Source organism: Panthera onca, chromosome X, assembly GCF_046562875.1.
Source record: "Panthera onca isolate mPanOnc1 chromosome X, mPanOnc1 haplotype 2, whole genome shotgun sequence".
NCBI classification, from domain to species: domain Eukaryota; kingdom Metazoa; phylum Chordata; class Mammalia; order Carnivora; family Felidae; genus Panthera; species Panthera onca.
In genome coordinates, this window is record NC_138357.1 from 27,048,508 (window position 1) to 27,075,064 (window position 26,557).

General features: G+C 41.1%; 1 protein-coding gene across 1 annotated transcript in view; it reads left to right on the forward strand.

Annotated features, from left to right (window-relative positions):
- The window catches only part of TENM1 (teneurin transmembrane protein 1), a 790,868-nt gene that overhangs the window by 626,476 nt on the left and 137,835 nt on the right, over positions 1-26,557 (forward strand). The window contains exons 18-20 of the mRNA XM_081792970.1: positions 10,096-10,215; positions 16,484-16,745; positions 19,240-19,507. Of these exons, the coding sequence (XP_081649096.1) occupies positions 10,096-10,215; positions 16,484-16,745; positions 19,240-19,507 (650 nt within the window). The remainder of the gene's footprint in view (positions 1-10,095; positions 10,216-16,483; positions 16,746-19,239; positions 19,508-26,557) is intronic.

A 26,557-nucleotide genomic window follows, 5' to 3' on the forward strand; every position in this document is an offset into this window, starting at 1 on the left:
ACGGCTCATGGGTTCGAGCCCCTTCGGGCTCTATGCTGGCAGCTCAGAGCCTGGAGCCTGCTTCAGATTCTGTGTCTCCCTCTGTCTCTGCCCCTCCCCTGCTTGTGCTCTGTCTCTCACTCTCTCTTTCAAAAAATAAATAAACGTTAAAATAAAAAGGAAAAGGTAAATGTCAGGTAGGTAAAGTACTTTCAAATGAAATAAAGGTTAGGGACAGAGAGTGACCATTTTAATAATACTTTTTTAAATGTTTTTAAATTTTTTATTAGAGAGCATGCACGTGAGAGGGGCAAAGGGAGAGAGAGAAAGAATCCCAAGCAGGCTCCCCGCTCAGCACAGAACCCAATGTGGGGCTTGATCCCACAACCCTGGGATCATGACCTGAGCCAAAATCAAGAGTCAGGTGCCCAACTGACTGAACCACCAGGTACCTCCAGAGAGTGACCATTTTAGACAGAGTGGTCCAGGAAAGCCACTCTGGGGAAGTGACACTAGAGCAGAGACCTCATAGCATTCATCTATATCTTAGATGATCTTGGACCCTTATGCAATAGACTGTCACACAAGCCAGGGCCTGGCGGCGACTTTTAGGGACCCACTAAATCAGGATTCTGTGGCATTATATGAAAAGAAAAGGTGTAAAACAAACCTTTCTCAACAATTACTAAATACTGTGTACTAGGTTTTACTATACAGGGATGGGGTGCCTATTCTCTGGGAGTAGTGCATTGAGAAAATTTGAATAGCTCAGACAAACTGAATAACCTCTAGCAAGAAATCAGCAATAGCCCAGACTATTTTAGTCCTGAAAAGAAAAAAAAAAATAGCAGATCCATCAATTAGTGTTGAACTCAAAAGAGATTAAACATATAGAAAGCACTCGCTGATTTGGAATTAGGAAAAAGAAGAGGTAAGAATAGCTTGTATTTTCAAATATCTAAAATCCAATGGTATTCAAGCATTCGTGGAAGCAACACTCACACTTTCATCTACACACAGGTAACCCCCCCGAAGGTCTATAACATGATCATTTGTAATTTTGCTGAGATACAAATTTGAATCCGTATGTTTTCTCTTTAACTTTTTCACCAATCTGCTAGTTAAGGTTCTCCAAGTCTATTTGCTAATAGCAGGTTTTTGTGTAGTTAGAATCTAGGAACGTGAAAAACATGATACCGAGTATACAACTAAGGGTTGATAAACACACAATACAACAATTACTGAGTAAATTGAATAAGCTAAGAACTGGGAGACGCTCTTCCTAGAGCATCAGCATCTGCAAATCTATCTCGTGTTCACCTTGCTTTCTGAAGCGAAGAACTGCATATGACCTGCCCACATTTGGAAAAGAAATTCCAAGTGTGGTTTGGCCCGGCCATGGTCCCTCGCAGTTCTGTTTGTCTTACCATGTTGCTTTTCCTGAGCAACCTCCTTCGCTTATCGCTTCTGCAGTTTTCATCCTAAGTGGGAAGTTAAAATCATTGCTACTTGCTAATAAACCACTTTGATCTCGTTTATATGAAAGGTGTTACGTATGTGAAGACGGGATCTCCTGATTTTTCAGACAACTATTTTGTCTAATGCTAAAGTTTAGGAAACACATTATAAAAATTACAAAGTGCTGAAGGTTCCAAGATATATAGTGCTGACTAGCTCCTGAAATCAGCAGTCAACACCTAAAGGTACCAAAAAGAAAGAACGTGTGACTTTCACTTCCTTGCAAACGCTCTTGGGCAAAGAAGAACAAAAAGAAATCAGAGCACAAATCTTCAAAAGGCTGTTCAATTGATTGTGGTATTTTGGCACTCAGATGTTCTGAGATGCTTAATAATTGTGATTAGTAATACCAGTAGCTATCTATCTATAGCTTATCTCAGTAGGAGTAGGGATTTTCTGACATTTTATCCATCTTACTGCCCCATTAAGAAATTCAAAAGGCTCAACTCCTTATTACTTACTTCTTAGCCATACTATTTGCTTGCAGTGGCCGTAGCCGGTTCTGTCATCTAAATGTGTGTCTAGAGAGGGCAGAGTAAATGCAGGCTTGGGGAGAGGGAATGAGTGACACGTGGCCGCTCATCTGCACTCCACACACAGCACGTAGAAAGTACGCAGCGGTTCGTGAATGTCTCCAGGAGCCCAGGCCCTATGGAAAGCGATAGCACCATCTTTCTAGGTGAGCTCTTTATGTTCATTTATAGCCACATTTTTTCCATCTTAAGAAAGATCTGCAGTATAGCTCAGGCCCCTTAGAATCCAGGTCCAAAGGCCTCCACCGCTCTGCCACTTTCGAGCCGTGTTAAGTTGAGCAAGTTGTGGTTTTTTTTAACCTCTCTGGCTGTTTCCTCATTTTTTAAAACAGGCTAGTAATTGTGTACCAACCCAAGGTTATATTGATACTAAATGAAATAAGATAAAGAAAGTGCTCAGAGTAATAAGTCCTTCATAAGTGTTTTATTTATGTAAGTTTGTGTATGTTATATATATTTAACAAGTACCAGGGGACACAATAGAGTTCCATTAGAAAGGTACAGTTCATAAGACAATCATTTTACTGGGTTGTTTTATTGTTAATGACATGTTTATGAGGTGGCTGAAGACAGGGCAGGGAAAAGTCACAGCGGTGATGACCAGCAAGGCCAAGCTAGAACTGGTGTGGGTGGAGCTAGGCCTCACGTTTTCCTCGTTTTCCTCAGTGGAAGGAAGAGTAACCCGTGGCCAGGCTATAGCCAATCAGACAGCCTTCCCGTATATTTAAGGCCTATCTGTTATTTGAAGGGCAGATTCGCAGAGAAGTGACAGGAAAGGTTAATGAGGTTAATAAAACCCCATAGGGCTGATTACAAAGAACCATTGGAGTGATGTGTAACACAGGCAAAATCCAAACGAAACCAAACCAACTAAAAACCAACTTGACGCTATTCGGGAGTCGCAAGGGCTTACAGGACAAATATTTCAGGATTCAAATTCTGGACAAAAATAATCATGTGTCTAAATGAAGCAAACTGGCACTTACGCAGTCCTGAAAATGTGACTGTGTCGTCAGTTTTCTTATTGCTTCAAAACACTTGATCTTTTTCCCATTACTTTGGGGATCTCAGGCATCCAAAGCAAGCCTGCTTTTGACAAGCAATTACCAGGGCAGATGGGAAAATAGCCACCGTCCTCAGGGTGAGTGCCCCCATTTTGTTTTACTTGAAACATCGCTAGCCATGAGGAAAATAATTCTGCTTAAAAAGCTATCTGCATTTTCAATGGCACCACCTTTCCCAGAATGTCCTAGAATGTTGATGGGTAATGCTTCCAGCTGCTTTTAACGTTACCCATTTAGTAGGTATTATTTATTTGGGCCAGTGACCAACTGAGTAGGATTAAATCTGCCCGCTCTATTTCAGTAAAAACTAATGAGATTTTATTGGGTTTGCATATGAACATTCACTGCATTCACATTTTCAGAACATGAAAACAGGTTTGTGCTATGCCATTAAGTATTTTCATGGTGCTGTACCCGCTTAGATAACATGTATCGAAAACCCAGCCTGTGCTGTGTGGAAACCCCCCAAATATCTGAATATTAGAACCCTCAAATGTATTTAAATTATGAGATACCACATCGTAATTGTATGGCAATATATAAAGGAATGATGGGGTTAGTGTTCATAAATTAAGCATGCGAGGGGGACTGTTCATTCATTCTTCCCAGTCACAAGGGCACCATTTAATTCCCTGAAGTAGTCAATTATCAAACAAAACTCTCATGAGGAGAAAGTCCTCATGCACAATCCGGAATGCTGGCTTCTAATAAATGAACTGTAAGGCATCTGTCGCACAGGAACCTCAAAGCAGTCTCTGAAACCTTTGAAGCAGTGCCATGAGGGTAGGTTCTAAGTATCTTACATCTTCATGTAAAAATATTTGCCTTGAAAGTCTACGAAGCTCTCTTGAGCATGTGCTGTGTACACCAGGCACTGGGAAGGACACAGAGAGGAAAATCACAGTCCTTGCCCTGGAGTAGACTATCTAATAGAAAAGACACACAGATGTACAACTCTTATCCAAGACAGGCTATGACTAGTGCAATAACACGAATCCAAACACTGTCTAAAGAGAATAACAAGGATGGGGGAAATTGACACTTATTTAACACAGACAAATCAGGTTAAAACATGTTTTCATTTTATGATCTCTGGATTTGAAGGAACCCTACGGTTCATCTCATAGTCCAACCTCCACTTTGTCATGACACCTTCAACACAACTCCCCAAACTATAATTTGGCAGGGGTGCCTGGGTGGCGCAGTCAGTGAAGCGTCCGACTTCGGCTCAGGTCATGGTCTCTCGGTTCGTGACTTCGAGCCCCGTGTGCTGGCAGCTCAGAGCCTGGAGCCTGCTTCCAATTCTGTGTCTCCCTCTCTCTCTCTGCCCCTCCCCCGCTCTCTCACTCTCTCTCTCAAAAATAAATAAACATTAATAAATTTTGTTAAAAAATATACAATTTGGCAAACCGTTTATATAGATGAGTTAAAAATTCATGCCTCACAGATTTATTTCATCACGGTATGATCGTGAACCAGTTAGTGACTTGCCTGCCTTTATATGGCTTATGTCCTGTGCCTCCCTCTTCAGGAGTACGTACACTTTAATCGGCTGACCGTGTTCTGGTCTTGCTTTCACTAAAACAGTTGTTCTCAAACTTTGGTCTTTAGCAGCATCAGCGTCACTTGGGAACTTGCTACAAATGCACATTCTCGGGCTGCATTCCAGACCTATGACTCAGTAACTGGGTCTGGAGCCCAGGGGACTGTTTTACCAAGCCCTCCGCGTGATTCTGCTGTGTGATCAAGTTTGAGAACCCCTCAGGGCACCTGGGTGGATCAGTCAGTTGAGCGTCCAACATCGCTCAGGTCATGATCTCACGGTTGACGAGTTCGAGCGTCGGGCTCTGTGCTGACAGCTCAGAGCCTGGAGCCTGCTCTGGATTCTGTGTCTACCTCTCTTTCTGCTCCTCCCCTACTCACGCTCTGTCTCTCCCTGTCTCAAAAATAAATAAATAAATAAATAAATTTAAAAAACATTAAACAATTTTTAAAGAAAAAAAAGTTTGAGAACCACTGATCTGTATATGAGAAAGATTACCGGGAGGGACCGAGCACCAATACCACAGTTCCTGAATTACACTCTAAAGAGAAGAGCCTTTCTCCAGTACATGATGGCAGTGGATGAGCTGTTTTAGCCCAAGTGACACAATCTACAACCGTGCAACTTGACAATATAATAAGCCTGCGGGGATGTCGGGAAGCATTGAGCCACACCTCCTATGCCGCAGGTTTCTGTCCCAAATAACGACTCCTACAAGAATTTACAGGGCAGGATTCCAGCACTGGTGAGCCGAGGACCCACACGGCCTCTCTCATCCCGGTCCTCAACACTCTCTCTTGACCAGAGCTGTCAGCTCTGGAAAGGATTTCATCTGTTCCTACGGAGAAAACAACCTAACCTGCCCAGCTGCCGCTAGATCCCCTGCTGGCCAGGACCTTGATTTTGAATGTTACCCTTCAAAGGTTGCTTGTGCTCAGGTTAGCAACAAAAGCAAATAGTTACAACTTCCCCGGCTGGCGCCTCATTTTCCTTAGGAAACATTTTAATCAGAAATACAATGCAGTAAATTACATCTTCTTTCAGCAGTTTAGTTTTCAGCGTTGTTTTTCAAACCAGCTCTTGGGCTTGAGGTTGATGTTTTTGCCTGAGGTGTTGAATGAATATTGGAAATTTGACACTGAAGACAAAAGACAGCAAATAAGAAAAGAGGAGAAAGGAACCAAAAGTTTATTGAAGGCTAGGGATAATTTGACTATGCCATGAAAATAGCAAATACAGGAGGAATTAGACCTTTTGCATCAGAATGGTCTAACAAGCAGCTTGTTAGTTAAATAAGGCTCCGGGTAAAGTGTATTCTGACTTGCATTTCCCAGGATGCCTGCTCTTCAGACCGAGCTCCAGACGCCTAGGGGATGCGGCATTTAGGTAAAGGGAGAAGCGGTTCCTTCGGTTCCTTCGGGCTTGCCGCTTTAGCATAGTGACAGTGAGTTAGACAGCTTGGCAGCAGCCTGTATTCTCCACAGAAAGAGAAAACAAACACTTGGGGAGGGGTGATCTTCCCCGTACGTGTTCCTAAAGTCACATTGGTCATGTCCATCTAAGTTCAAGCTCATCTTGCTCTAATCCAGATCAGCAGGGAGAGGTTCTTGTTCTGAAAGATTCAAGGAAGGAAAGCATCCCAGTCACGTCTGTGAATCAAAGAAGGAGAGTGAGCACCAAGTACACGAACGCACACACAATCCACACAAAAGACCGTCACGCTGGGCGCGTACCTGCTGTACACATTTGCAGAGCCAGCTTTTTGACAGTCGCCTCTGTTACCTGATTTGAAAGACTCAGTTCCATATATTTAATTTAAAAAGTTTCAGAAAAGGACAGGCCCTTGAAGGATTAGGATTCACATTGACAGTAGTTTTGATGTGGCAAAAATTTAAGAATTCAAGATGTTTCCCCAAGACGGGCCAGGGACAGGCCAAGTACAGATACTTCCTTTAGGTGGTGATTTGAAGACACCAGAGACTCTCTGGGAGAGGAAACAGGGAGACCCCACAATCGGAATGATGAAGAGCACAGAAAGTAAAGTTGTGGTCCCACCAAAGCCAGCCCCCCGCCATACCCAGCTCACTGCTTCAACAAGGGCCTAACCTAGGAAAAAGATGAATTCTACAGGTCGCCTGGGATAGGAGAAGCATAATCCCAACCGATGACGTAAATGGGGGGGAGAGTACATTTCAGTGGCTGTGTGACTCAGGAAAAATAAAGTAGGTACAAGGATACCATCTACAATTATGAATAATTGAGTTTAGAAGCTAGGAGTGCACAAAACAGCAGTTGAGCTAAACAAAGTGGCACAATACATCCTATTTGCAAGAGTATGTTTGAAGGCTCCCTAAGGGCCATCTGGAGCAGGAGTAGCCTGGGGAAGCAAGCAGACTCAAGAGCTTTCTTTTGAAATGGAGCATTTGCCTAGGAAGATGTTTTCCCTAGATTTCTGCATGTGGTGCCAATCAATATTACTGCAAATTAAAACTACTTTAATACCGTCCCGAAATTTAGACAACTTCCACTGATGCAGAATGACTGATGTTGGTCGAAGATTAAAGTAAGTACTAGTAATCCAGGAATGAAAGGAGCTAAGAGTTATTCTTGTAAAAAATGGATGACATGGAGTGTGTAAATAATGGGAGCAAATGCAGCAGGAAATCTTAGAACATTTAATGTCTAATACATTACAAAGAGAGTTCAATGCTGATAAATGTAGAATAATAAGTTTTATGGGGCTTTATCATATGCTATAAGTTGGTGTGCATCATAAAATACGAGAAATAAAAAAATAGGGTAGTTGGAAGACAAGTTTGCACGTTATTTATGAATGATGAAGAGTGAAATGAATGAGAAGAAGAACAGGTAGACAGTGTCTTGAATAATGATGACTTTGATGAGTCGTTATCACACAAATCCATGTGCTTCATAAAATAGGAGGAATGTTAAAGAGCAGAAGACTCAAAAGACAAGACTACTCAGAATGAGGCACAGAATGGAGGAAGAGAGGGATCCAAGAGAAATGCACAGAATGATGACTTTTATGAGACTTTCACTCACCAGCCTGGATCCTTCATAAATATAAACTGTATAGAAAATAAAAGAGCAGCAAAGAAAAGAGACACGTCTGTGTCTGTCATAAAATATGAGCAAATAATGCCAACTAGGCTTGACAAAATAAAAACAAAAATAATTGAGCCTAGAACAGCTGTGGGAAGACACAATGTCTGGATTAATATGAACAAATAAAATGAGTACGCGTAGAATTGTCTTGCCAAAAGGGAATCAGCGACCACCTAGGTAGGCTTTATTGTTGCAAAGGCCACTTTGTTAACTGGTAGAGCCTTGGCAAGTTTGGAATTACCCCCTACCCCCGCAAAAAGACATCAGCACTTAGGGCTCAGGAAGACATGTTTAACTGATTTTTGAGTGTCTCTTCTCAGCCTCTCTAGCTCCAATCCCTATATAGTTTGCAGGAGATTTTCTCAGCTTGTTTCTACTTAGTCTCTACCCTCCTTGTCGAATGTTCTATAAAGACCTTCCAAAGGTTACTGTATAAAGCTACATGTTTTTGTTACATTGGATTTAGAACCTGGGACCAGATCTATCAGGATTAGTTCAAAATCCAGAATTCAATGACTTTCAAATAAGTGTCTTCTCGATTAGAACAAATGGTATTTCAAAATCTCAAACTGTCAAAATCTCCCCCCAAAAGACTGGGAGAATCAGACAAGGCAAAGCAAGTAACAATATGCCATTTGCATACCATTCAGAGCCATGATTTACAGAACTCATAAAATGCACAGCTCACTGGAAAAAAGAAAGCTACTGTCTTATGTCAGAACTAGGAATGTTGATCTGGGAGCTCAACACACAAAAACACCAATAGCAACAGTTAATGCGAGCTTACTTTTGTGTAGTACTTAATGGCTTATAGTTTGTTTGGGGGGAAGACCTTAGGTAATGCAGGGTAAATCCTATTAGCATAACTTATATCCAATTCATCTGATTGTGATAGAATTTAGTAGTGAAGTTTATTGGCTATAATATATAAAACAAACTTTGGATGGTAACCGTCTTGATTTTCAGAGATGTTTTTCTCTCTCTCAAATGATCTTTGTGGCCATGAGCCTTGAGATACAATGCCTCAGCTTGCTAATTCTGTTCAAAGAAGGTATAATGCCAGGGTGGAATTAGTATGGTTACTTTTGAAAGTCATGTTTGCCCAAATAACATGGCCCTCTTTAATCCAAACTTGAGATTCCCTGGATTGACTGAATCCCACGTGGTGAAAAAATAACGTTAACTCCAGGAATAAAATCACTGACCTTGCTCAACGTTCCTCAACACTACCAACTCCAGCTATAAAATGCACATTCTAGAGCTCAGGGCTACCAAAGCTAGGATTTGAATCCCCCTTCCCCCGCCCCCACCCCCACCCCCTCTGCCACCCTCAATAATGGCAGACTAGCAAAGTTCTTTGCTTGGAATTCGCTCCTGGGCCCTCTTCTTAACTGTCAAGCTCCTGAAATTTGTTACAACTTGACCAGGCTAGAAAACCTACACATTTTACTGGATTATATCTGGGAGCTAGCCCTGTTTAGGGGCTAATTTAATGAAACTCTATTTTTTTTTTTTTTTTTTGGCAAGGGTGAAACTCCTTTCTTTAAAGGGAAAATCTCCTGAACTATTTTATTTCAATCAGGAAGAGAAATGGAATGCTGTAGCCAAGGACCATGTCTCTTTTACAGACTAACTCTTAAAGTTTACTCAACTAAGTCTGCTTTATTAAAAAATTGTTTTTCCTGAAAAGGCAATTTGTCAATATGTATCAAGAGCCTTAAAAATGTTCACACCTACATATGTCAGTGCATAAAAAATGCACACAACAAAATGATATTGCTAATTACCTCTGAGGAGAAGACTAAGATCTGGGAGGGGGATGGTGAGCAGAGACTTGAGTCATATGTACGATAGATTCATGTATTAATTAATGTAATCAATTTTAATTTTAATAAGAGAAAAATATTCTTCCACAACTGGGACTATCTCCCAAGAAAATAATAAGAGATTCGATGCAGGAAAAGTTAAGAAACTACTAAATGTCCTAAAATAAAGGATGGATTAAACAAGTTAAAGAATATGTTGTTTTAAGGCTATATTGTATAATAACAAATGATATATTAAGGAATTTCTGATTATATTGGACAATGTTAACAATACACTGTTAACTTAAAAATATCAGGATACAAATCTATACTGAGTATAATCCCAATTTTGATGGGTAAAAAAGATATACATGCCATTCTCAAAATGTTATTAGTAGTTACTACTGGTTGGTGAAATTACTATTTTCTTTGTTCTACTTGACTGTGTTTTCCAAAGTTTCTCCATCTTGGCTTTTAGAATCTAGTTGTAACATGCTTTTATATTTGCCTTTGATCTTGTGTTGCAGACGTGCTTGTGTGATTCGAGGCCAAGTGGTGGCTGTAGATGGAACCCCTCTAGTAGGGGTGAATGTTAGTTTCTTGCATCACAGTGATTATGGGTTTACCATCAGCCGGCAAGATGGAAGGTACGTCAGTATTGCTTCTAATCGTTGTGGGGGCCAAATACTGACTTCTAGCTGTGAATCAAACCAGGGCTCAGCTGATGCAGTGTTTATAAACCCATCTTCCTTCGAGCTGTATTTGGGAAAGTCATTGGTGATATTTATTTCCTCTATTCCCCAACTAAATCAAACCATATTTCCCTTCTAACCATGCACTATCACTCAAGCCTTCTTGAAACCTTGGCCATGTGCAAAGTTTTCTACCCTTCATCCAATTCCATTAATCAATCCAGCTTCAAAATTCAGTGAGATGATGCAGGTGATAAAGAGGGAGCCGTGGAACACTTAGGCTATTCTCCCATGGCAGCCTCAAAATATTTCAGAAACGAAGATGTCCAGGGGCACCTGGGTGGCTCAGTCAGTTAAGCATCTGACTTTCGCTCAGGTCATGATCTCATGGTTTGTGAGTTCGAGTCCTACATCGGGTGAGCTCAAGCCCCGCTTCAGGTGAGCTTGAGCCCCACATTGGGTGAGCCCGCTTTTCTCTCTTGCTCTTTCTCTCTCTCTCTCTCTCTCTCTCTGTCCCTTGCTCACTTGCACTCTCTCTCAAAAATAAAATAAAATAAGAGTTTAAAAAAAAAAAGAAATGAAGATGTCCAAAAGGTTTCTTCCAAAAGTACAGAATTCATCCTCATTAAGATATAATGGTGTCTATATAAGTATAGTGATTTAACTTCAACATCAACCACCAAGCTACTCTAAGGGCTTCTCAGGTTCTCTGAGACCTGGGAAGCAAGACCACTAAGTAAAATTTTTTCATCCCAGAAAAGGATTTGCTCACAAAAACATTTTTGTTTATCGTTTAGATAGACATTTGTTCAGACAATATTGTTCAGAATAGGCCCATGTGTCCAGCTTAAAGGTACCTATTTAGGACTCACAGGAACATCATAATAATGGCCTTGAGGTGCCCTAGTCTCCAGATGGCTACCCTTAAAATAACTGCTCACAACAAGCTGCTTTGGTAGTCACATAAAGAGATGTTGGCTGGAGCTTTATCACAGTGTGAGAATCTGATTTCAAGAACCAACAATCAAACCTTAGTCCTGACCACTTCAGAATTGTTAATTGTTCAACCTGGGATATGCTGGATTTATTTTTTCAACTGCTTATCAAGAAAATGCTTATAAAGATTGGTTAAAGAAGATACGGAAGAGTTTTAACATACTTAAGAAAACAAACTGTTTTTAAGACTTGAGTAAATCATATAAATGATTCGCATGTAAATTAAGTTGCTAATTATTAACTAGCCATCTATTTATTAGAACAAGCTCAGCAAAACTACTCTGGGTACAGATAGTCTGAATACACACACACACACACACACACACACACACACCCATTGCTTATATACATATAAGCTATAAAAAGTACATTTTCTTTCAAATGACCCATAATTGGAGCTCTCTACTAATTCAAGTGGACCTTTCTCCCAATTGAATTAAATGATGAAATTTTGGTAGTTCATTCACCAGCAACTGGTACACAAAAGTGGCCTCTCCCTTGCCAACATGTTCAGCCATGTGCCAGAAATTGAGAAATGGATTATTTCTTTAAATAGAATGTGTCCCCAGAGACATTTGAGTTCTCTTGGAGAACTCGTGGGCCCTTAGTTTTTTTTAGCATGTGTATAAAGGTTTCAGTGAATTATTTGATATTTACAAAAGAGCTTAAGAGAAACAATGTCTAAAAAATCTAAAAATTTCTGTTTCCAGTTTACTGAAAACATTAAAGAGGAACAATTTTTGTTGTTATTTTTGTGGATTTTGTTTTAAGTAAAATGCCAAGACCCTGGTCTGCTGAGCTCTCTGTGAGAACTAGGTTTATGTAGATGACAGATACAGTCAGAGTCCCCTCTGGCAATAACTCTCCCCTCAGGCTCCGCAAAGGGTGTAACTGTTCAAAATCTGTGCCCCAAATGCCAAGCAGACTGTCCCACTGTCATCTCTTAGACATAAAGTGACAGTGTGATGGGCGTTTCCATTTATATGTCTCTGCTTGTTGCTATCTCAGACTGAGTAAGTACATTTTAAAAGCAGAGTCTCATAAGGAAACTATACCTGAGAGCAAAAGGATTATAGAAAGGCTGAGATTAGCATTTAAATACCTAGTAGTCAGAGTGTGATAGGTAAGAAGCTGTAAGCGCCCTCTGTCTCCAGATCTCAGTCCAACCTGCCTGCCACTTTGCCTATAGTTCCCACCAATGGTATCAGAGCTTTGGGTTAAGCTGTTGACTCTAAAAGTCCCTGTTAAATGCAAATATGTTATGTGGGATGTAGAACTAATTACCCCCATTATCATCCACTGGCACAAGTTAATTGACAACTTTCCCTAGAGAACCAGGAAAACTCTAGGTCAAGGGACCAAAGTGATGTATAAAAAGCAGAAGGAAGGTTGGGAGTGGAAGACAGAGCCCTCTCAAAGTAAGAAGAGATTAGACATGCAGATTGGGAGAGGCCAAAGTAGCAGAATAGAAGAAAAAGGCAATTCTAAAGGAAAAATGAATATGAATGAGTATCTACTATGTGCCAGGCATTTTCATAAATGTTGATCTATTTCATCCTCACAACAACTTTATGAGAGAGGAGGCATTATTATCCTCCCCAGTTGGCAGATGAGAAAACTTATCCAAATTAACACAGCTAACAAGGGTCAAGCCCAAACTTTGAGCTCAAGTAATCTGGCTCTTATCTTCTATGATTAGGCACCTTCAACCTAGATTATGTAATAGGTGCTCAGTAAGGTTTTGAAAGAGAACGAACGTTTCATTTATAGTTCAGCTACTGACAAGCAAAATAGGTAAGCACTGAACTTCTTAGAAGATTCTTGAGACACATTAAAGGTCTCAAGAACTTTATTTGGACAACTTTGGAAAATGAACAGAGTTCCCTCTGATTCCCTTCAAGGCAAGAATTTGTAGATTTATGGATACCATAAGGCAGAGATAAGCATTTCACATAGCCTTCCAAAGTCTTCCATCTGTGCTTAGGACTGGTCTGACTTATAGAGATTGAGAAGTCTCCAAACAAATACATTTTCTCCCTTGGGTCTTTTATACTGTCATATGACTTGATAACCTGTTCTTTTTTTTTAATGTTTATATATTTTGAGAGAGCACTTGAAGGGGAGGGTCACAGAGAGAGAGGGAGAGGGAGAATCCCAAGCAGGTTCCATGCTGTCAGCACAGAGCCTGACGTGGGGCTCCATCTCACGAACCGTGAGATCGTGACCTGAGCCAAAATCAAGGGTCAGATGCTTAACCAACTGAGCCACCCAGGCACCCCTTGATGACTTGTTTTTAATGACCCATGCCAGTGGAGATCATTTGTGATAGGGGAAATCTCAAAGAATTATTCAGGGAACGTGCTGTTTGGCATTGGAATGATTTAGATGGAATTTTGGCCACAGATCCACCTTCCACTTCCATGGCAGTTAATGAGCCAATCAGACAGTGTTTACTGTATGTGCCAGCTAGGTGGTAAGAAGAAAACCCAGTCCGGGTTCTCAAGAGAAAAAGAACCTGTGTGTGTGTGTGTGTGTGTGTGTGTGTGTGTGTGTGTACATATATACATATAAATATATACATCAGAGAGAGAGATTTCAAGGAATTGGCTTATGTGATTGTGGGCATAGGCAAGTTCGAACCTGTAGGGTAGGCTGGTAGGCTGAAATCTCTTGGGAAGGAGTTGACGCTTTCTCTGCAGTCTTGAAACAACTCCTTCTTCCTCAGAGAAACTTCAGTTTTGCTCTAAACGTCTTTCAACTAATTGGATGAGGCCCTCCCATATTATCAAGGGTAATATCTTTTACATAATGTCAACCAAGTGTAGATATTAACCACATCTACAAAGTACCTCAACAGCAACACCTAGATTAGTGTCTGATTAGGTGGGTGCTGTTGCCCAACTTGACGTATAAAACTAAACCATCACAGGAAGCCTAGGGGAAGTCCCCAGAAGAACTTAAAAATCAGCATCTGCTAGTGCACCTGGGTGGCTCAGTTGGTTAAGCTTCCGACTTCGGCTAAGGTCTCGTGGTTCGTGAGATCGAGCCGTGCATCTGGCTCTCTGCTGTCAGCACAGAGCCCACTTCATATCCTCTGACCACACCCCACCCCACCCCACCCCACCCCCCCCCCCCCCCCCGTCCCTTCCCGCCCTCTCAAAAGTAAATAAATAAACTTTAAGAAAAATCAGTATCCACATATGGAAATAATCAAAAGCTGGCCTAGAGTTCATTTGAACTGAAAGAGAAAACATCTGTAAATGTAATAAGGCAATGGATCTGATTTGAGAAGAAAGTTAACATTTGTTGAGTCTCTGCTGTGTGCTTGACCCTTAAGTCTTTACCTTATTCACTTGTTTACAGTAGTAGCTGGGTGATAGATCATATCAGCCCCATTTTACTAATGAAGAAAGAGAAATCCATGGAGGTTAAATAACTAGTCCATACACACAAAGTTAACATGGCAGAGCTGGGATTCAGACCCAGGTGTGTATGAAGCCAAAACCTCATTATTTCTACAAAACAAGAAACCTGCCCTGTCTGCTTAATCTTTCTAGAAGTAAAGAATAATTCTCAGGTACACATGTTTTTGTTTGGATGTTTATTTGTGTGTGTGTGTGTGTGTGTGTGTGTGTGTGTGTGTGTGTTTGCGTTTGTTTTTGTTTTCAAATAAATAACCACTTTAGTTTTAAAGATGCAAGAGCCAAGGTTTGGGCAAAGCAAAGTTGCCCAAGGACATGGAGGTAAATCAACATAGAATGTGAACTAGAGGAAAGGTCTCTTGACCACTAGTGTGGGATTTTCCCCACTGTACTTGCCTTAAACTGCTTCTGTATTATGAATTCAGCCTCTCTGTCTTAACTCATAAGCCATTTTGGTTTTCCTTTTTTAGTTCAAACCTAGATTATTTTCTATAGCTATTGTAGTTCTTCAAATCCTCTTTTTGGAAACTGCCTCAGTATTACAGCTACTCGACTGAAATAGTAACAATACAAAATACAGTATTAGCCATCCTTTGTTACTGTCCATTTATCTTTATCTGGAAGATTTCTGCAACAAGACATGATTGGCAATGCTATAATAAATATAATAAATGTCATATGAAGGGAGTAGTAAGCTATCCATAATTAAGTCTGAGTCCCTATCAGGGCATTCTATCATTGAAAAAATGTTTTACAGAAAGATCTTTTTTAATGCAGGGAATCGCTTACATCTCTCTACTGTGGTTTTAAGTTGCTTTGAATATTAAGGAGCAACTCATTGCCCTTTATCCATTTTTATGAGATAATGGTAATAATTTATCATTAGCTTACTTTTACAGAGTATTTTATGCTTTTCGAATGCTTCCAAGTACATTATCTCAAAGATATCATTATACTTACAAGAGAAGTAAGGTAGGATCATCTAGTGCAGAATGAACTGGAATCTGAGTCTGTTATGCTCCAATGCAAGAGTAATGTCAGATACCACATCAAGTGATGGACAGAATTGGCTTACAGGAGAGGTAGTCTTGCTTTGTCAGAGATATGGAAGGTGTTGTCAGCGGAGATGGATAGGGTCCATTACAGGCTGTCTTGCAAAAGGAAACCAAGAGGCATTCTAGACAGCACCAGAAATCCTAAATGTAGAGTTCGAGTAGAATCAGGAGCCGAAGTGGGTAGCCAGATGTGGAGGGTTCAGGCATGGTATTGTTCAAGCAAATTTTACTGAACAGGTTTCGTAAATGCCATCTCAAAAGACACCACCAGATTTCTGACACTATGTTTGTGACTCTGAACAAGGTCGTTAACCTTTTGGCTCTTTACTTTTCCTGAGTTACATTATAGGATTTTTTTTCTTGAAGATGAATAATGCATCATATTAAAGATGCTGCTGGATGTTAAATGGTCATCTTTCTGTTATCTCTAGCACAAAGGGGGAGCAGTGATGTAAGACACGGCTTTGCAGAAATCCGTGCAGTGATTTTGTCTCAGGTAGTATTAAAATTGGCTTACAAATTTGGGGTGAATATCAACTGGTGATACGGAGTTTTTTCTCAGAAATCTCCTAGATAGTGAAAAGAAGCCATCCATACATTTAGGTAGAGGGAATTTACAAAATAGAAATACGAATGGATGTAGTTGAGTCCCAAAGGAAGGAAAGTGCACTAAAATTACTTATTATTTTAACTTGAATTTTATTTTGGTTGTTCATTTGATTGAAACTGTCATATATTTTTCCTTCTCAGCTTTGACCTCGTAGCCGTTGGAGGTATTTCTGTCATCTTAATCTTTGACCGCTCACCTTTCCTGTCTGAGAAGAGGACACTCTGGCTGCCTTGGAATCAGTTTATTGTGGTAGAGAAAGTTATCATGCAGAGAGTTGTATCAGACCCACCATCCTGCGACATCTCCAACTTTATTAGCCCAAACCCTATTGTGCTTCCGTCACCACTCACATCATTTGGAGGGTCCTGTCCAGAGAGGGGAACTATTGTTCCTGAGCTGCAGGTGGGTACATCGGCCTTCGAATGTATAAAATCATAGTATCGTGGGGTGGTCAGCAACATATAATGGCTAGATTCCTTTTCCTGGTACTCTGGCCAGCCCTGTAATGAACTGCCCTCCATTTGTCAAGAGAAGCTTTCAAATGGAATCTCTCTGGCACACATTTGCAGGGTGGTTGGCCAGCACTACAGGGTGCTATCTGTGGCTATAGAACAAAGCAAGGTGAACTAGCTGTCGTGAGAATTAAACCCCAAACCTTGACCTAATGAACACTGTGCTCTAAAGAACAAAGCTAGCTGGATAGCTCAATAGTGACAACGGTATAATCAATGAGGTAGGACCGTTTGTGGTTCTGAAATTAAAGCTCCTTAAGAAATCTAGTTTTCTTCCATTGTCCAGTTTGTATCCATTGCCATTGTTCTTAATAGTCATGACAGCTCCTCTTGTTTGGCTGTGTTTGGTAAAGGTAGTTTTCAAGCTTGTGGGTTTTGTTTAAAGCTTTGCTTTTGAGTGTTCAAGCTTTATAGCCCAGAGGGAGACATATTCTTGTACCTTTATATTTTATAGTACCTGATAATTTTTCTTTATTGAGTATTCCATGTTTTCATCTCGATAGTAAGCCATTCAAACATCTCTAGTATAGTTTTCTCATCACATTGTAGAAACATTATAATGATAGTTAAATCCAGAAGCCCCCAAAATGGACCCATAAGTCATACAGATCCAGAATTCAAGAAGTATACTCAAGAGGAAGTAAATGGACATTCCAAGGTTGACTTGGTTTTTCTTCCATCACAATATTCCCAGCAGCTATTAGCAGTGCCCAGAGGATACCACTTGTGAAAAGCTCCTAGAAAATACTGCTGTACAGGAAAAGGTGTCCAGTGAGTTGTCCCTCCTGTCTTTTCCATTTTTTTCCCTTGGAAAGGAAGCAAAAACAACACCATATTCTTTTTTTTTCTAATTTTTTTAAGTTTATTTATTTTCAGAGAGACAGAGAGTACAAGCAGGGGAGGGGCAGAGAAAGAGGGAGACAGAGGATCCGAAGCAGGCTCTGTGCTGACAGCAGAGAGCACGACATGGGGCTTGAACTCACGAACCACGAGATCATGACCTGAGGTGAATTCAGACACTTGACCGACCGAACCACCCAGGTGCCCCAACAAGACTCTATTCAATGAGTGCATTGGACTGGTACACCAATTTCTGTATACTTGTCATTAGGAAGCGTGGGTCTCTTTCAGCACCAAAGTTTTTAGATTGATCTACGATTGCACATTTCCATAGGGAAATGAAATGCTAAAGTGGTAAGCGTCACCCTAGCCTTCACTATTGTACTTCTGCCACCATCTAAGAAGTCAGAGCCATTAGACCGCTCTGGTATCAAATAGCTAATGTAGAGGAAGAAAAATCAGGCCAAGAATAGACAAAAGGGGTTTGTGTTCTCAGAGGAAGAATGAGCAGAAATCCTGGACAATGTGAGATACCGTGGGTTTAACAACCAGGTCTACTATGTGCACTGGTTTAGAAAAGGAAAAAGGGACAAGGTTCTGAGCTAAACGTGAACGAGGGCACAGAAATATCTACACAATTCTTGTCACCTTAAGTGTATCGAATAGGCTCTTTCTTCAACTGGGTTTTGAAAGTTGAAAGTCATAGAACACCAGATTGAGTTTTAGTGACCACTTTTGGTTGTTTAACTCCATCTGTGCTGATAAACAAATAAGTAATAGCAATTAATGAAAGAAGCCAAGTGCTATTTTCATTCTGGGACCAATGTTTAGTATAAAATTTGCACAGGAGTAATGGGAGTTATTTGCTTCTCAGTCATAGGTGCCAACTTTGAAAAACTTGTTCCCAGCTCTTGGTATATCCAAGCACAGAGAAATATGTAAGCGAAATTTGATTAAAAATTTGGCCCTCAAGGTCATTCCAAAGGTCCAAAGAAGACAAGTTTGATGGCATCAGTAAAGATTAATTCTGGGGAAACCATAATCTCTGTCATAAAATATCACTTTGCTGAGCCTGTTTCTGGAGTCCTTCCTCCTAGAGAGCCTGGCCTGAATAAGGATTACAGCAGTGGTTTTGTGATATATGACTTAACACACCAAACAAGATTTTGTGTGTGTGTGTATATAAGAAAAAGACCCCTTAATGGAGCCCACAGCACTGAAATGCTTGACATTCAGCAGTGTGATCTTTTCCAACTCCTTCTAAGCAATTTTTGGAACACTGTGGAAAAACCAAAATTGTTCTTATCACAGTCGTTCCTGGCAGGGAAAAAAAGGAGAGCAGTCGTCAGGGTTGCTTGGATGTCTTGTCCCCACGCAGACTCAGTGCAAAATTCGAAACCCGTGGTCACACGGCCTCACAGATTCTTGCCTTGACATCCACAGATCCCTTTAAACTCTCTCCTTTGGTGTGTTTCCAAGAGAAGAAATCATCCTTGTCTACCTGTGGCCAGTGACAGGAGCCAATCTGCCTTTTTTTCTCTCAGGTGGTGCAAGAGGAGATCCCCATTCCTTCCAGCTTTGTGAGGCTGAGTTACCTGAGCAGCCGCACCCCCGGCTATAAAACCCTGCTTCGGATCCTTCTGACACATTCAACCATTCCCGTGGGAATGATAAAAGTCCATCTCACGGTAGCCGTGGAAGGGCGACTCACACAGAAGTGGTTTCCTGCCGCAGTTAATCTCATCTACACGTTTGCCTGGAACAAGACCGACATCTACGGACAGAAGGTTTGGGGCCTGGCAGAGGCTTTGGGTATGTTGAACTAATTCCGTATGAATAGCAGCATTGTGTTGCACAACACCGTAAATACTAGTTGCGTATTCATTTACATGTGGAATAATTATATATGGACAAATGACGACTGTCTTTTATTTAAAGGATCTAAAGCGTTTTTTTCACTCAAACCCTCTCTTTGGGCCTATTTAGAGTTCCCTTTTGACACATTTTTGCTTCAAAACTAGTTCAGTTCTCCTTTCCTGATGGCTTATGTACCCGTGGAATCACACACTATCTGACTTGTAACTGTCTCCAGAGCTGAATATTGCCTTCTAACTGTGACCTTTGGTGTGGCGTTCTTTAGGCCATGTTTTTGGATTTGACATTTAGACTGTCATTTCCACTTAGAAACTACAAAATTTTAACTTCTAGGCATCTCCACGTATTGTCTCTTATGTCTAAGATAGTTAGACTCCATTAACTTGTTACTTCAGTAGGTTACATTTAAAAAAAAATCATCTTACCTTCCTAGTCCTTTTGATTTTCTATTTCAGGGCTTTAAAACCTAGAATTTTGTAGGGACTTTAAGAGGTCCTCTGAGCCTATGGTTTTCAGCTACTTAATTCTCGGACAAACGACATTTTTTTTTAATGCTTATTTATTTATGAGAAAGAGAGAGAGAGAGAGAGAACATGAGCAGTGGAGGGGCAGAGAGAGAGAGGGAGACACAGAACGTGAAGCAGGCTCTAGGCTCTGAACTGTCAGCACAGAGCCTGACACAGGGCTCAAACTCACGAACTGTGAGATCATGACCTGAGCTGAAGTCAGACGCTTAACCAACTGAGCCACCCAGGCACCCGTCGGACGAACAACATTTGAAAAAATTAGACTGAAACAGATTTGCCAACTTCTGATTTTGCCAAGTAAGAGTATTTTTTTTTATTTTTTTTTAACATTTATTTATTTTTGAGACAGAGAGAGACAGAGCATGAACGGGGGAGGGGCAGAGAGAGAGGGAGACACAGAATCGGAAGCAGGCTCCAGGCTCTGAGCCATCAGCTCAGAGCCCGACGCGGGGCTCGAACTCACGGACCGCGAGATCGTGACCTGAGCCGAAGTCGGACGCTCAACCGACTGAGCCACCCAGGCGCCCCAAGAATATTTTTAAAAAGAAAGAAAAGAAGCCACTACAATCTACCTACCACTACCATAATTTCATAAAGGAGAGGGATATCTTAACATCAAGAAAGGGAATATTCTATCTTTAAAAATGACAGTTAGCAGTCTAATACTGATGCTCGGGATGAGAGAGAGAGATAGACAGACAGCAATGTCTTTATTTTTCACTCTGAGGAAGACAGTGAAAACTTCCTAAAGGAACCTGACACAGGTCTGTGGAGTCACAGTCGGGAGCCATTGATTCTTGTGTCTTCAGGCAATATCTCGTGGAAACCACCCTTGGACAGATGAGAAGACTATTTTTAAAGTTCTCCAGAGGAGATATTTTCATATCCTCCCTTGGAAGGGTCTATCATAGAACCACTCCCATACATCTTTTAGACTATAGTGTATCAATTTCCTCCCTTTCTTTCCAGAGGAAAACTAATAGCGGGGGTGAGGGGAATCCTTGCCCAAGAGAACCTCATATACTTAAATAATTAACTCCCCTCTGTTGGACCGTATTAGAATGCAAGAAACATAGAGTGGTTCAGATTTCCTCAGCGGGCAGTTCCTGTAAAGACGTGGGAAAGTAAGAAAGAACAAGAAAAAGCACTAGCAAACTGCAGCCTTGCTGAAGATACATCGTAGTTCTAGAAAGCCAGCATCTGTTTTGTCAAACAGCTCCAGTTGTCCCTCTCTGTAGCAAGAGGCCACTGCCTCCCTCCTTGGTGACTCAGCTATACTGATGCCTGAGCTCATCACTTCTCCTGCCATATTAACTACCCTCCCTTTCTTTCAGCTCTTCAAACTCCACAGTCTACTGACTTGCTCTGTATCTTGCATTCAGACTCCTCTTACAAACAATATCAGATTGTGTCGGCCAGTCACCATACAACAAACACCCTAAGCAGACCTCTACCGTTAGGCTAACTACCATCACGATTGCTGGCCAGCTATGGAGTCCTGCTTAATTCTTATTTCAGTGAGTGTAGTGATTAAGAGAACAAGTCTGGAGCCAGACTCCTTCCCTGGGTTCAAGTCATCAGTTCTCTACTTACTAGCTATGAAACATTGGGTCCATTAGTTAATCTCCAGGTGCCAGAGTTTCTCCATCTATCAAATGAGTATCATAAGGTGACTGCTACTCACAGGTTATAATAATATGAGGATTAAATGAGATAAGTAATGTAAAATGCTTCACACATGGTAAGCACTCAACAAATATTCTGCTCTGATATTGGCTTTTCAGTTCTGCTGTGGCCGGGGTATTGGGATCGCAAGGTATAAAGCATGGGGCCGACGCAGGTACTTGCTGTCTCGGCTTCTCTAAGTAGGGAACTGGGTATACAGCAGGCAAGCACTCAGTTACTCTCCAGTTTCCCTCCTTGCCACACACACACACACACACACACACACACACACGCACGCACACAATCTCTTCCCTGCCCTTCTCTGTGCTATGAGAAGCTGGCTTCTATGGACCGCATTGCCTGGGCTCCTTTGCTCTCTGGCTTCCCATTTGGTCAATAGGTGGTACCATCTGGAGACCGCAGAATGGAAGAAGGAGGTCAGGGTATTTACCCTTCTCCCTGCCTCATTGCAATTCTGGCAGCAACTAGAAGATGGCAGCTCCTATCCAGTTGCCCCTCCTCCACATCCCCAAGCCCTCTGGTCTTCCGTATCGCCATTCCCTCCCTTTGCCCCTGCAAACCCAGAAGCCTTCTCAGTGTTGTCAGTCCCTGAGTGGATCAGCATCCCTGATGGATTCCCTTAACCCAGCTCCTCGTTGTGCAGCTGTAAATAGTGCCTTCATCTGACTCTCTGCGCAAACACTTGAGTGTGATATGTGATTCCTGCTGGGACCTTGACCAGTGCATACTTGAACCTCATGTTCTCTCGAGGATACTATCCTAAAGCCTTTGCTTCTCTAGAATAACCCAAAATTCCTCTAACTTTTCTCCATAGGGCTTTGTTTTCCCATTCCTTATTACCTTCCACAGAACCCCTGCTAGGTCATTGACTTTTTTGTTTGTTTTTACTTTCTTCTTAAGTTGTGATACCTAGCAATTTACCCAGTACACTCACTCATGAAGAGCTGACCAGGACAATATATAGCAGTCATTTCTTGCCAGGGTTCACATAAATGCAGTTCAACCTTACTTTTTAATTTTCTCTCTCTTTTTTTTAAAGTTTATTTATTTACTTTGAGAGAGTGAGAGCACATGCACGCATGAGTGGGGGAGGAGCAGAGAGAAAGAATCCCAAGCAGTCTCTGCACTGTCAGCAATACGGGGCTCGAAGTCAGGAACTGTGAGATCATGACCTGAGCCAAAATCAAGAGCTGGACACTTAACTGACTGCGCCATCCAGGCGCCCCTAAACTTACTCTTTTAAATAACGGTTTTATTAAGATGTAATTCGCGTACCACAAACTTCACCCACGTGAAGTATACATTTGAGTGACTTTTAGTATTTTCGCAGTGTTGCACAACGATTACCAATGTCTAATTCCAGAACATTTTCATCATCAGCCCCACAAAGTAGCACCCCACACAAACTAGCAGTCACTCTCCCTTCTAGGCCCTGGCAACTACCAATCTCCTTTCTGTCTATGTATCTACCTCTTTTGAACATTTCAAACAAATGCAATCATACGATATGTAGTCTTTCACATCTGGCTTCTTTCTCTTGGCATAATGTTTCCAAAGCTCATTCACGTCCAAGCCTGTGAGTACTTCATTCTTTGCTACGACTGAGTAATATTCCATTGCATGGCTACACCACATCTTGTGCTGCTATGCACATTCAAATATAATATCTGTTTTCATTTCTTTGGGGAATATACCTAGGGGTAAGACTGTTGAATCATACGGTAATTCCGTGTTTGACTTGTTGAGAAACCACCAAACTGTGTTCTACGGTATCTGCACCATTCTATCAACCTTACTTTATGCATAAAATGTGTTACTTCTCGTTCTTTTAAATACCTCCAGTGCTAAAGATTCTACAATTTTCTTCCTTGTTGGAGTTAAGCAGTCTTAATGACTTAGCTTCTGGTATGCCCATGGATTATTGAATAAACAACTAAAACACAAAGAAAAGCAGAGACTTTCTAGTATACACAGCAGTGATGAAGATCCCATTCCTACTGTTTGCCGACAGGTGTTGGTTTACTTTCTATTTCTGCAATCCTGTTCCTGGTCAAAGCTTCCTGAAGCATTGTGGCTATAAAATGGCCTTAATTAAAATGCTCAAATAGATGTTGTTGGTTCATTTTTAAGGCTAATAAAAGTAATAAAAGCAAGAGAAAATTGATCGACTCAGAAATATCCAAAGAGAGAGGAAAAAAGTGTTCCTCGTGGTATTTTATGTGCACTTAAAGAGCATATTTTTTAGAAAGAAAACTGGCAAAGATCTCAAGAGAAATGGTCAAAATAATTTCAAGTGTAGGGCGTAAGATGGACTATGGATTATTTACCTTGTAGGAAATGCCCCTGATAATGGTTAAGGGGATTTTATTTCCTACCTAGTATCCATTTCCATGTCCATGGAGACTAAGAGAATTTCTTGACAGTGGTAAAAACATTAGAGCAGATGGTAGAATGAAGTTTGAGAAATTTGATTCTCTGCAGATAGATTGTGAGCACCTTAAGAACACAACAGACAATAAACAGTTCAGGTCATATATGAATGGAGACAAAGTGATCAAGTATGTGACCACTGAGCTCATACCTTAATAGAGATGACTGAATCTAAACAAACAACGAAGAAAACGTTTAGTTGTACTCCTGCCCAAATTTTATAATCGCTTAACTAACGTGAGAAGAAATGGACTAAATTTTGCACCGGATACTAACAATGGCTAATATGGTTAATATGACACTTCTCGGATTTGCTTTGGATTTAGAGATCCTAGTCCAGTCTTTTGGTAGGCAGAATAATGACCACCACCCCCAAAGACGTTCAGCCCTGGAGTCTGTGAATATATTCTGTTACATGGCAAAAGAGAATTCAGGTTACAAATGGAATTAAGGTTGCTTATCAGCTGACCTTGAGATGAGATGATTATCCTGGATTATCCAGGTGAGCCCAGTGGCATCACAAGTGTCCTTAAAAGTGGAAGATCGTGGGGCGCCTGGGTGGCTCAGTCAGTTGAGCGTCTGACGTTGGCTCAGGTCATGATCTCGCGGTTTGTGAGTTCAAGCCCCACATCGGGCTCACTGCTATCAGCACAGAGCCTACTTCAAATCCTCTGACTCTCTCTCTCTCTACCCCTCCCCCACTAATGTTCTCTCTCTCTCTCGCTCTCACTCTCTTGCTCTCTTGCTCTGTCTCTCAAAAATAAAAAAAAAAATCAAAAGTGGAAGATGGAGTCAGAAGGGGAGGTCAGAGTTAGGGGAAGGTATAACCAGAGAAGAAAGGCACAGCAGGATGAAATATTGCTGGCTTTGAAGATGGGGAAAGGGAGTCAAGAAACAAAGAATATTGGTGGCCTCTAGAAGCTAGAAGAGGCAGGGTGATGGATTCTGCCTTAGAGCCTCCAGAATGAATGAAGACTTCAGACACCCTGATTTTAGCTCAGTGAGAACCATTTCAGACATCTTACCTTCTTAACTGTGAGATAAGAAATTTGTCTTGTTTGAAGCCTTTAAGCTTATGCTAATTGGTTACACTAGTAATAGGAAACAAACCTTGACCAATATTCATACAGTCCCAGTTCTAGCAAGGATTTTGGTTAAAACTGTGGCTAGAAGATTCTCCCACCCTTCTTTCTCTTCATGCCAGTTCAATATGAACTTCTGTTCCCTCCCTCCCCCCATTTCTGGGTGATGGAGAAAGAGGAGATCAGCTTTAAACAGGCCGAATTTGAAGGGATGCTCAGTATCTACATTGAAATGCCCGCCTAGTTTGAAATGTGGGACTCTTGTTTCCCACATAGCTCAGCTGCAGGGAATCGGTGTCATCTCTCAGGGCCAGAGTGTCTCAAAAGAAGAACAGAGGGTTGAGGGACAGCCACAGTGAGAACAGGAGTGCTTGAGACCCTAGAGCATCCCACCATTTTTTGCAATGAAACCCATTTTGCAAGCAGTGGGGATAATACCAGAGTGAATAAATTACCAGCAGAGATTGTGTGAACTATTTCCTTGGCGAAGTATCAATGGCAACTGATAAGATTGATTAATCCCAGTACAATATTGATCAAGTCGAAGAAGAGTAAAGTCACCCCCAGGGTTGCAGTACAAAAACCAGAATCACTAGTTCATCCGGCTTAAAGATTTTGTTGTCTGATCCACAGACAAGACTCCCCTGCTAAAAAACTCCATCTGTGCATTTGAAATAATTTGGCCCTAGTACTTGATTCTCTAGCTCTAAATAAGGTATGATGTCTGGAAATCATCGTATATTATTTAGTTTCTTTCCCAACTCTGCTGCTCGCAAAACAATGAAAAAAAATCATTGTTGTTAAGTTCACAGTGCTGTTAAAATTCTAGAGATGGCTTATTTAATTTGACAAACTGGCTTGTTCAGGGGCCCTGATCTGCATCCATTATATGAATTTTGTCAAAATAATTCCCTATGTCTGCCTGGGTCCGCATACATTATCAATATGTAATAATGCATTCTGCGTGGTCTTCATTTTAATTAAATTAAATTGTAGCGGTTTGGAGTCCTGGAAGTTCAGGAAATCAGCCATCGCCTTTAGTAGCACTGCTATAAACAATTCCATTTTTTTTTCAAGGCTATTGGCAACAACAATTGCATAATTATTTAGTACAGTAGTTTGCCAAGAAAGAGTGGCGTTTCAGGGAGAACTAGACTTCCTAAAGGTTCACGGTGCACAGGAGTCCATCTAAATTGTGTTCGAGACAAACAAGGGAACATTAATAGTAATAGGTGCTAAGCTACGGTTGCTTTGTGCACACA